The sequence below is a fragment of the Bos indicus genome, chromosome 5 (assembly GCF_029378745.1).
Source record: "Bos indicus isolate NIAB-ARS_2022 breed Sahiwal x Tharparkar chromosome 5, NIAB-ARS_B.indTharparkar_mat_pri_1.0, whole genome shotgun sequence".
NCBI classification, from domain to species: Eukaryota; Metazoa; Chordata; class Mammalia; order Artiodactyla; family Bovidae; genus Bos; species Bos indicus.
In genome coordinates this window covers 114,977,785-114,990,093 of record NC_091764.1, presented here as the reverse complement: position 1 = coordinate 114,990,093, position 12,309 = coordinate 114,977,785, and the positions used below count along the sequence as shown (strand labels likewise).

The 12,309-nt window shown below is 44.6% G+C and overlaps 1 protein-coding gene across 5 annotated transcripts in view; it reads left to right on the top strand.

Annotated features, from left to right (window-relative positions):
• EFCAB6 (EF-hand calcium binding domain 6) overlaps positions 1 to 12,309 on the top strand; it is a 253,339-nt gene that overhangs the window by 36,169 nt on the left and 204,861 nt on the right. For 4 of the 5 annotated variants that reach the window (XM_070790542.1, XM_070790543.1, XM_070790540.1 and 1 more), the window contains one exon: positions 5,110 to 5,198. In XM_070790542.1, the coding sequence (XP_070646643.1) occupies positions 5,110 to 5,198 (89 nt within the window). Of the gene's footprint in view, positions 1 to 5,109; positions 5,199 to 11,268; positions 12,043 to 12,309 lie in introns of those variants that run through there. The other variant, XM_070790544.1, reaches the window with a different exon arrangement.

Genomic DNA, 12,309 nt, shown 5'->3' with positions numbered 1-12,309 from the left:
GAAATAATATATATTGATTCTTTCACCTTTCACTATTTATTATATCCACATTTTAAATAAGAGCTTTACTGAGATATGATTCACATATCATAAAATTCAGCACTTAACAGTGGACAGGTCTGTGGGGTTTTTCCGGTGATTTCATTTGTTGATTATTCTGGCTGTGCTGGTCTTCGCTGCTGCACAGGCTCTTCTCTGGCTGTGGGGAGCAGGGGCCACTCCCTAGTTGCGGTGCATGGGCTTCTCACTATGGCGGCTTCTCTTGTTTCAGAGCACGGGCTTTCGGGCACTCGGACTTCAGGAGCTGTGGCTGTGGGCTCAGTGGCTGCAGTTCCCAGGCTCGAGAGCACAGGTTCAGTAGTCGTGTTGCATGGGCTTAGCTGCTGTGAGGCTTGTGGAATCTTCCTGGACCAGGGATTGAACCGGTGACTCCTGTGCTGGCAGGCAGATTCCTTCCCACTGAGCCACCAGGGAAACCCCCGAGGTTTTTAATATGTTCACAGAGTGATTCACAATCACCACTATCTAATTCCGGAACATTTCATCATCCCTAAAAGAAACTTTTGTATTCCTTAGCAGTTACTCTGCACTCCCCCTTCCCCTAATCCCTGACAACCACTAATCTACTCTGTGTCTTAATAGATTGTGTAGTCTGGCTATTTCATAAAAAGGAATAATGTAGTGTATGATCTTTGGCTTCTTTTACTCAGCATAATGTTTAGTTCTGCTAAACATCCATGCTGCAGCATGAATTGGTACTTCGCTCCTTGCTATGACTGAATAGTGCTCCGCTGCATGGAGACGACGCAGCCTCTTTAGCGTCAGGTGATGGGCCTTTGGGTTGTCTCCACGTTTTGGCTTCTGTGAACAGCGCTGCTGGGACTTCCACGTACAAGGTTTTATGTGGACATATGTTTTCACTTCTCTTGGGTACGTACCTAGGAGTGGAAGTGCTGTGTCGTGTGGTAATGTTCTCTTGCTTTTAAAGAACATTTGTCCTCACAAACATTGCATCCGTTTCATCACAAGCTTGATTGAACTGATCTTTTCTTTATACCAAATGGAAAGTGAAAATATTATTTCCTGCTAATGTCTCCCTATATTCATGATCTAATGTTAATTTAAAATTTTGACAGCCTCCCAAGCTAATCAGCTATGCAGGAAGAGGAACAGCACAGAAAATGTGAAATGTGGATCCGTTTTTTTAAAAGCGACATCTGTTTTAAAAAGAAGTCACTGAGAACTGTAGAACTTCAGAGCCTTTACATAACAGGTTCCCGTGGTCTGTCTTACTATCAGCGTGTGTTTCTAGAACCTTGAGCTCTCGTGACCCATGCATAAACCCAGGAGACCGGAGTGCAGTGCCTTCACAGGAGGCCAGGTTCACTGGGAAAGCAGGGCAGAGCTTGTCTCCCTAATCCCTGGACTTCACAGGGTGTGTGACCTTTCTAGGTCTTTTAATGACTAATCCACGTGGTGATACCCAACTTTCTTTTTCAATGGTCAATATAAGCCTAACTGGCAATGTATAAAACTGGTAAAATAGTTCATGGAAATCTTAAAAATTAGAAAAGAGGGGGCTTCCCTGGTGGCTCAGTGGTAAAGAATCCACCTGCCAATGCAGGAGACACGGGTTCAATCCCTGATCTGGGAAGATCCCGCATGCCGTGGAGCATCTAAGCCCGTGCACAACTGCTGAGCCTGTGCTCCAGAGCCCGGGAGCCGCAACTGCTGAAGCCCTCTCACCCTGGAGCCTGTGCTCCACAACAACAGAAGCCACTTCCATGAGAAGCCTGCTCACCACAACTCGAGAGGAGCCCCCGCTGCCTACAACTAGAGAGAAGCCCGCCCAGCTGTGAAGACCCAGTACAGCCAGAGATAAAGTGAATAAAAATTTACAAAATGCATTAAAAATTAGAAGAGAATTTCCCAGTTTTAGTGAATTTATTTTAGCTGTAATTTTATCTCAAGAACCGTGTCAAGAGTGTTTGAATGTCAGGGTGATGATAGACGAGGCATTGTTTGTTAGCCACCCTGTTCCTTAGTTTCATTAATAGTGATATGAATTGTTTTTAAATGTGTCTCAGTCTCTGAATATCAGTATAAGTTGAACATTTTAAAAGAAGTTGCACCGGTTACTAGATGCCAGAGAAGGAAAGCAAAGTTCTATTCAGGTCTTGGTGGTTGTCCCAAGGAAAGAGAAGCCTTGGAAGGTTCTGATCAACACACTGGACGTGCATTCACAAACTGTGCTTCGCCAGCTGCAGTCTAAGGATTTGCTTCCAGTGATTCATCAGTGGACGGTTTTGAGTCTCAAGACATTTTTGCCAGAATCGCAAATCCTGGAGAAGTGAATCCTTAGTCCAGCCTTTCCTTTTAGACTGGATCCTTGAGCTTAGTTTGGAAACTAGGCATTGCAAAAATGTATCTGCCACCTTAGAATTTGCATCAGATCACAGGTAGTACTTGTGTTCTTGCCTGGAGAATTCCATGGACAGAGGAGCCTAGTAGGCTGCAGCCCATGGGGTCACAGAGTCGGGACACGACTGAGCGACTTACACTTCACTTCACAAGTAGCACTAATTTTCCCAGGTGGTGCTAGTGGTAAAGAACCCGCCTGCCAGTGAGACAGAAGGGAGGGGGTTCAACCCTTGGGTCGGGAAGATCCCCTGGAAGAGGAGGGCACGGCAACCCACTGCAGTACTCTTGCCTGGAGAATCCCCATGGACAGGGGAGCCTGGCGGGCTACAGTCCCTGGGGTTGGAAAGAATTGGACATGACTGAAGCACCTTGGCACGCACGCACAAGTAGCAACATGAGATGTGACAAAAACCTCAACGGTTGATGAACTTTTTTTTTTTTTTTACCCATACGGTGGTTAGTGTAGTGAAATGAGCTTGGGCTCTGGAGTCACAGATTTCTGTGCTGTGCGGGGAGGTCATTCCTCTGCTCTGTGAAATGTGGAAGGTTTCAACTTCCTCAGAAGGTGGTCTGGGGCTGGATGAGTTAGAACCAAGATTAGCGCCTGTGCCCATTTACGAAGTATGAGCCCCTTCACCGTCAGCTTCCTCCCTTCCGCATTAACTCTTATCACTGCTGAGACCAGGGGGCATCCAGTCTGGGAAACTGCACGTTTAACCTGTCCTTGCCCTTCTTCTGTGGGACTTGGGAACCTCGGAGGTGCCTACCCAAGTTGTATCTGCTGAAAACCACCCTGTCAGAAGTCAGAGTCCTGGTGTCCTTTCCAGGAAAAGGCTTTGCAGAGGCCCACCCTGTGAGCCACTCTCCCCACAGTCCCATGTCCTAGTTATACATGTTTTAAACAGTAAAGGGAAACGTGTCCTTTGGGGAAGACCGAGATAACTGTGCTAGGCTTTGAGGCTGGAATTTTAAGGGCTAAGTAAATATCAAACTTGGTTGTATGGGCTCAGGAGCCGTTCAGCTGTACGGGAGATTGTACTTGTGTATTTGCATGAAGCTTAAAATATATATTTATATTGATGTGTGTTTATTTTAATTTTAGTTTCACATGCTTTCTGGGGAAATAATTTTTTCACTTTTTTTAAAAATTGGCTTTTTATTTAAAAGTAATTTCAAGCCTCCAGCAAGTTTGTAAAGGAAAGTATGGTACAAATAATGGCCGTTTACCCTTGCCCAGATTTTTCAACTGTGAACATTTAACCTCATTCGCTTCTCCTGTAATCTTTCACTCCCTCTGTGCACATATGCAAACTATATATATTTGAAATACACAAATAATGTATGTAATTTTTTCTGAACCATTTAAGCGGAAATTGCTTATACTAACGGTGCTTTCTTTGTTTTTTGGCTGTGCTGGGTCCTCATTGCTACGCACGGGCTTTCTCTCGTGGCAGCGAGCAGGGGCCACTCTTCGTTGCGGTGTGAGAGCTTCATAGCGGTGGCTTCTCTTGCTGCGGAGCCCGGGCTCTGGGCTCTGGGCTTCCGTAGTTGTGGCTCTCGGGCTCGAGAGCACAGGCTTCAGCAGTTGTGACACATGAACTTAGATGCCCCACACAACGTGGAATCTTCCTGGCCCAGGGCTCGAACCTGTGTCCCCTGCATTGGCAAGCAGATTCTTAGCCTCTGGACCACGAGGGAAGTCCTATTACTGGTCCTGTACTTCTAAATACTTCAGTGTATATTTCTTCAAGAATAAGAACTGTTCTCTTACCTAATCATAGCACAGTTATCAACTTTGGTAAACATTGAGGTAGTAATACTTTTATTTACTCTAGAGTCTGTATTAACCCACCTGGCCCAATGATGTCCCTTGTAGAATTTTAGATTTAAAAATGACTTTTTTCTACCTTAAAAGCATATGACTGTATAGAAAGGGTACATGATACACAGAGGATAAATTGTGCTGTGGCCTCAGACTCTTGGGAAATATATATATGTTTATACACACACACATATATATAAATACATATGTAAAATATATTAGAATATATTTCTACTACTGTTAGTTTATCTTTTTAAAAAACATTTATTTATTTGGCTGAGCTGGGTCTTAGTTGAGGCATGTGGGATCTAGTTCCCTGACCAGGGATGGAACCTAAGCCCTCTGCACTGGGAGCGAGGAGTCTTAGCCACTGGACCACCAGGGAGGACCCTACTTTACCCTTTAGAAAGACCTGTTGTTGCTGTTCAGTCGCTCAGCTGTGTCTGACTCTCTGTGACCCCGTGGACTGCAGCACTCCAGGCTTCCCCGGCCTTCACTGTCTCTCCGAGTTTGCTCAGACTTGTGTCCATCGAGTCAGTGAGGCCATCCAACCATCTCATCCTCTGTCGTCCCCTTCTCCTCCTGCCCTCAGTCTTTCCCAGTTAGATGGACCTAGATTTTAGCTAATTCTGTAGAGGGTTTGGTGGCTTTGGTTGAGCGCAGACTGGCATTCTGGTGTGTCTGCTGCTCGTGCTTGGTTTGCTGATGGTGCCTGTCGACTCAGGCGCCTGGGCCGAGTAGCTGTAAGCGTCCTGGAGCGCCCGCCCTGCTCTGAGTGCCCTGCCCGTGTCGCGAAGCCTGCTGTGCTGTCCACGGCTTGGCCCTGAACTCACTAACGAGCTGCCACTCTTCTTGTTTGGGTGTAGATCCCCCTCACCAGTTCTGGAGCTGTTCCGTACCTTGTATTCCTGTCCAGATTTGGAGGAATTGACCTGAATATCAATGTTATAAAGAGGTAAGTGTTTTTTTTTTTTTTTCCTCGTATGAAAATTTAAAACTTGAAGTGATGCGAGATAGGACCCAAGCACATTAGAGCTAAACATGTCAACAGATACAATCCTCAGGCAAAAAATTTACTTAGAGAAGATTCTGATGTCTAAATGGTATATGTTTCAGGATAAGAGAAATAATATTGTATTCAAAGTGGAGACACAGCAAATTAAAACCAGACCAACATGTTTCACAAGTGGTGCTAGCGGTAAAGACTCTGCCTGCCAGTGCAGGAGATGCGGGGGAGTCGGGTTTGATCTCTCGGTCTGGAAGACCCCTTGGAGAAGGAAATGGCAGCCCACTCCAGTATTCTTGCCTGGGAAATCTCAGGGACAGAGGAGCCTGGAGGGCTACCGTCCATGGGGTCACAAAGGGTCAGATACAACTGCACACACCCAGCACAACATACTTCATATGCGATGCCTTTCATATTTGGAAATAAGGAATTTAATTTTTTTTTTTTTGCCACATTGCAAGGCTTGTGGGATCTTAGTTCCCCAGCCAGGGATGGAACGTGGGCCCTGGCATTGAAAGCAGCACATCTTAACCCTGGACCACCAGAGAATTACTTGGAAATACGGAATGTAAACTTTGAAGTAAGAGTATTAAGATGCCACATTTTAAATTTGTTTTTTCCATGCATTTTTAGTGTCTTTCATTGGCTAGTGATCATATTTTTGTAGCTATAAATGAAAAAATTTTAGGAGATCTTTGTATGAGGTCCTCATAGCTGTAGCCTGAGCATGGGGCTCGTTTCCTTATCTGCAAAACAAGAGTGCTGAAGCCTGAACTTTACTGTCTCTGTCAGCTGTTAAGTTCCTTGATGCTAGTGTACAATGTAGGAAATATTGTTTTATAGTAGAAAAATTATTGACTCAGATTATTCTGACTCTAAATGAGTAAGCTTCATTTTCTCAGGAATTGTGTAAACAATTCTGAGAGAATTAGACTTGGTTCTGAAATATTAGCACATTCTGGTATTGTGACTTTCATGATCGCAGCCATCTTGGATATAGCTGAGTTGTGAGAATTAGTGCAGCCGTGCAGAGAGGGAAGGGGGATTGGTGATTACTGGGTACGGTTTCTGTTTTGCGAGGTGAGCAAGTCCCAGAGATCCCTTGCATAGCAGTATGGATATATTCACATTACTGAAAGTGAAAGTGAAAGTCGCTCACTCGTGTCCAACTCTTTGTGACCCCATAGACTATACAGTCCATGGAATACTCCAGGCCAGAATACTGGAGTGGGTAGCCTTTCCCTTCTCCAGGGGATATTCCCAACCCAGGGACTGAAACCAGGTCTCTGGCATTGCAGGCAGATTCTTTACCAGCTGAGCCACAAGGGAAGCCCAAGAATACTGGAATGGGTAGCCTATCCCTTCTCCAGTGGATCTTCCTGACCCAGAAATCAAACTGGGGTCTCCTGCATTGCAGGTAGATTCTTTACCAACTGAGTGAGCTGTACAGTAAAAACGGCTAGGATGGTAACTTGTGTCCTTCCCTGGTGGCTCTGATGGTAAAAGAGTTCATCTGTGATGCAGGAGACCTGGATTCGATCCCTGGGTCAGGAAGATCATCTGGAGAAGGAAATGGCAACCCACTCCAGTGTCCTTGCCTGGAGAATCCCATGGACAGAGGACCCTGGCAGGCCACAGTCCACGGGACCACACAGAGCCAGACATGACTGAGGGACTAACACTTAAAAAAAAAAAATTCAGTGCAGCAGCGCCACCAAGAATGACAAAGTATTATCTGCTCTGGGATCAGGGACTTGTGATCTGCTGATGCTGTCTGTAAGTGATGAGCTAGGATAACTTCCAGACTCATTCAGAAGAATGACTGGTCATTTCATAGGCATATTCTTACTCTTGACCTAATGAAACCATCCCCATTTGGGGGATAAGTAACATAATTTGAATATTCTTTGCTGAAAAAGCTCAACAGTTGGAAAAAACTAAAAGCAGGAGAGTTCTTTTTTGTTTTTGTTCAATTGTGAAACTTCAGTCTAATAATTTGAGATGAAAAGTATCATACATTACTTTCTTAAACACAACAGACTGAATATTTAAAGTAAATTAGAAAGGTATCTGGCTTACTCATGAAGCTAAATTCTCTTTATTGTTTCAGTTCAGTTCAGTCGCTCAGTCGTATCCGAGACTCTTTGCGACCCCATGAACCACAGCATGCCAGGCCTCCCTGTCCATCACCAACTCCCGGAGTCCACCCAAACCCACGTCATTGAGTCGGTGATGCCATCCAACCATGTCATCCTCTGTCATCCCCTTCTCCTCCTGCCCTCAATCTTTTCCAGCATCAGGGTCTTTTCCAATGAGGCAGCTCTTCGCATCAGGTGGCCAGAGTATTGGAGTTTCAGCTTCAACATCAGTCCTTCCAATGAACACCCAGGACTGATCTCCTTTAGGATGGACTGGTTGGATCTCCTTGCAGTCCAAGGGATTCTCAAGAGTCTTCTCCAACACCACAGTTCAAAAGCATTGATTCTTCAGCACTCAGCTTTCTTTATAGTCCAACTCTCACATCCATACATGACCACTGGAAAAACCATAACCTTGACTAGATGGATCTTTGTTGGCAAAGTAATGTCTCTGTTTTTTAATATGCTGTTTAGGTTGGTTATAACTTTCCTACCAAGGAGTAAGCGTCTTTTAATTTCATGGCTGCAATCACCATCTGCAGTGATTTTGGAGCCCAGAAAAATAAAGTCAGCCACTGTTTCCCCATCTATTTGCCATGAAGTGATGGGACCGGATGCCATGATCTTATTGTTTAAGGCCATGTATTAGAGTGAATAGAAAATTCTGTTTCTGGTACTATGGTAGGCTACCTCCATGAACAACACTTCCACTGAAAACAAGTAAAATGGTGGGTTAAAGGTAAAGTATTTTAATGCATTACTGAGCTGGCAAGAAAGGAAGTAATTCTTAGAGGCTAAGCATGCGGTAGGAACTGGAATCTAGAGAAGTTTTGTATAAAGAAGTTTTTGCCACAAAGTATTGGCCAAATCTTGGTGAATTGGTGTTTCAGTTTTGTTGGGTCTTCGGAGTGAAAGGGATAAAAGACAAAGCCTACAGGGTCTATCCAAGGTGGAAAAACCAAAGAGAAGACCAGTACATGGACAGTGGGGACCCCTATACCCTCTTGCAAGGATAATTATCAAAATATAGATCTGCATCACAGAAACCTAGCTATTTCAACACTGGCATTGGGTGAATAGAGGAAAGATTGTAATCACAAGTCAATTTTAATGAAGATCTATACCTAAAATAATGCTACCTGTGTGGTCTGAAAAGTCTCAGGCTAGGAATTTACTTAAAACTGGTCCTGGACTGGGTGTGCCCTTCAAGGGAGGGATACGTCTACAACATAGCCCTTAAAGAAAGCCACAGGTAAAGCGTCACACAGAAAACCTTGACGACACATGAAGAAATGAAGAATGAGGACCGCAAACAAATGGAAATCCTGTCCAGTAGAATCAGATCTCCAGACACTTGCCATGTTGAAACTGTCAGATACAGAATATAAAACCAGTGTTGTAATAGCTTTAAAGAAATGAAAGAATGGATTCAATACATGAATGCAAAACAAGAGGCAACAAAAATAAAGATTTGAAGAAGTACACAGTGGAACTGCTAGCACTGAAAGATAACGCCTGCTGTAGAATAAAGTTTTAGTGGATGGGTGAAAATGGTGGATTCAGCACAGCTGGAAAGAGCATTAGTGGAGTGGAAAGCAGATCTGAAGGTAGTATCCGGAATGCAGCTCAGAAACAGAGATGCAAACACGGAGGACAGGTGTAAGAACATGGGAGGTGGGCAGAGAAGGCCCAGTAATACCTCTTGTTGGGTTTCCAGATATGTGAGAGAAGGAGTAGCACAGGGACTGTATTTGAAAAGGTAACGGTTTAGAGTCTCGAGCCAGATAAACAAAAAGGGATGCCTATCTAGACATATCACAGTGAAACTATAGAACATTAAAATCAAAGAGAAAATGTTGAAGGCAGGGAGAAGAAAGATGGGGTTGACTCCAGAGGAGTGACCATTAGACTGACACAGATGTCTCAACAGTGGCAACGAAAGGTGCGAGAGTGTGGGAGGAGCTCTTCAGTGTGCTGAGCTAAAGTATTTGCCTTCCTAGATTTTTTTTTAAAGCTGTATTTGTAAGAATAAGAAGGAGAGCTCTTTCTGTGGGAACCCCTGGCCACCTTTCCTCTTCTTCCCACGGTGTCTGCTCACCACTGGGACCAGACTGTTTGGAAAAGGGAGCCACATCTGGTGCCTTTGCCCATGATGTTCAAAGTTACCTTTCAGCTCCATCTCGTAAACTTTCTTTACACTGACTTGCAGAAAGGGAGCCTTTGCATTGGATTATCCTTCCCAGGTGGCTCAGTGGTAACCCACTGCATTGCATTGCAACCCACTCCAGTATTCTTGGCTGGAGAATCCCATGGACAGAAGAGCCTGGCGGGCTACAGTCCACGGGATCACAAAGAGTCAGACACGACTGAGCAAGTAACACTCTCACTTTCAAAGGTTCAGACAGCATCTTTGAATTTCTAAAGATTAAAGAGAAGGCAATGGCACCCCACTCCAGTACTCTTGCCTGGAAAATCCCATGGACGGAGGAGCCTGGTGGGCTGCAGCCCATGGGGTCGATAAGAGTTGGACACAACTGAGCGACTTCACTTTCACTTTTCACTTTCATGCATTGGAGAAGGAAATGGCAACCCACTCCAGTGTTCTTGCCTGGAGAATCCCAGGGACGGGATCTGCCGTCTATGGGGTCACACAGATTCGGACATGACTGAAGCGACTTAGCAGTAGCAGCAGCAGCAAACACAGCAAGAAACATTTAAAAAAAAAAAAAAAAAAAGCCTGAGGATTAAATAACAACATTTCAGACAAAAACTGAGATGGTTCACATCCTGCAGATCTTGACTAGGGAAATGCTAGAAGATGCTACCAGCGAAAGGCAGGTGATCCCACGGAAACTGCAAGGCCCTCTGTGATCTGGCTGGCCTCCCTGATGGGACTCTGCTGCTCTGCTCTCGTTCATGGTGTTCCCAAACTGAGGACATTCTTGTTGCTTCCACCTTATCACTTTTGACTGGTGCTTCCCAGTGTCTGCAGTGTTTCCACCAGATAAGCCTGTAGGTCACTCCACCCACACCCTTGAGGCTAACACACAAGTGAGACTTTCTCAACATAGAACGTGAGCTCCACAAGGGCAGGCAACTTTATCCGTTTGACTTATTGATGTATTCCAAGTCCCTAGGAGAGTGCTTGGCACAGATCAGGTGCTTAATGTGCTTCCCAGGTGGCTCAGTGGTAAAGAATCTGCCTGCCAATGCAGGAGACACAGGAGACACGGGTTCGATCCCTGGGTTGGGAAGATGCCCTGGAGTCGGAAATGGAACCCACTCTGGTATTCTTGCCTGGGAATTTCCATGAACAGAGGAGCCTGGCGCGCTGCAGCCCATCGGGTGGCAGAACAGTTGGAAATGACTTCGTGACTAAACAGCAGCAACAGAGGTGCTTAATGTATGTTTATTGAGTCAGAGGCTGCAAAAACGCCAACTGAAGTGAAGTCAAGTGAAAAGTTGCTCAGTTGCGTCTGACTCTTTGTGAACCATTTACAGACCTAAGCCAGAATACTGGAGTGGGTAGCCTTTTCCTTCTCCAGGGGATCTTCCCAACCCAAGGATCAAACCCAGGTCTCCTCCATTGCAGGCAGATTCTTTACCAGCTGAGCCACAAGGGGAAGCCCAATGACAACCAACAAATGACACCTGTAGTCAACAGCCTGAATGACTCATGGATGTAACACTGAGGGAAGGAGGAAAAAGTGAACAAATACTTCTGTTCACATGTGAAGTTCAAAACCAGACAACTGAACTGTTTTGTTTAAGGATACATACCTAGGTGGTAAAATTATAAGAAGATAAAAGATAAATGTAAATGAAGATAAAAGTATGTCAAGGCTATGTATTATCACCTTGCTTATTTAACTTATATGCAGAGTACATCATGTGAAGTGCTGGGCTGGATGAAGCACAAGCTGGAATCAAGATTGCTGGGAGAAATATCAGTAACCTCAGATATGCAGATGACACCACCCATATGGCAGAAAGTGAAGAACTAAAGAGCCTCTTGATGAAAGTGAAAGAAGAGAGTGAAAAAGTTGGCTTAAAGCTCAACATTCAGAAAACTAAGATCACGGCATCTAGTCCCTTCACTTCATGGCAAATAGATGGGAAAACAATGGAAACAGTGGCAGACTTTGTTTTGGGGGGCTCCAAAATTGCTTCAGATGGTGACTAAAGCCATGAAAAAGACGCTTATTTTTTGGAAGTAAAGTTATGACCAACCTAAACAGCATATTAAAAAGCAGAGACATTACTTTGCCAACAAAGGTCCATTTAGTCAAAGCTATAGTTTTTCCAGTAGTCATGTATGGATGTGAGAGTTAGACATAGGAAAGCTGAAGAATTGATGCTTTTGAACTGTGGTGTTGGAGAAGACTCTTGAGAGTCCGTTGGACTGCAAAGAGATCCAACCAGTCCATCCTAAAGGAAATCAGTCCTAAATATTCACTGGAAGGAGTGATGCCGAGGCTGAAACTCCAATGCTTTGGCCACCTGATGTGAAGAACTGACTCCTTGGAAAAGATCCTGATGCTGGGAAAGATTGAAGGCAGGAGGAGAAAGGGACGACAGAGGATGAGATGGTTGGATGGCATCACCGACTCAATGGACATGAGTTTGAGCAAGCTCCAAGAGTTGGTGATGGACAAGTAAGCCTGGTGTGTGCAGTTCATGGGATTGCAAAGAGTTGAACATGACTGAGTAACTGAACTGAAAAGTAAATGATATCCAAAGTGCTAGGAGAGTGGTTACTAGGAGGAGGAGAGAAAATATTTAAACTGGAGAAGGGCAGATGGGGCCTCTTTGTGTTTGGCTCTAATTCTTTAAAAACTATTTTTTAAAATTGTATTGATTTATCTGTTTTTGGCTGTGCTGGGTCTTTGTTGCTTCATGAGCTTTCTTCTAGTTGCATAGAA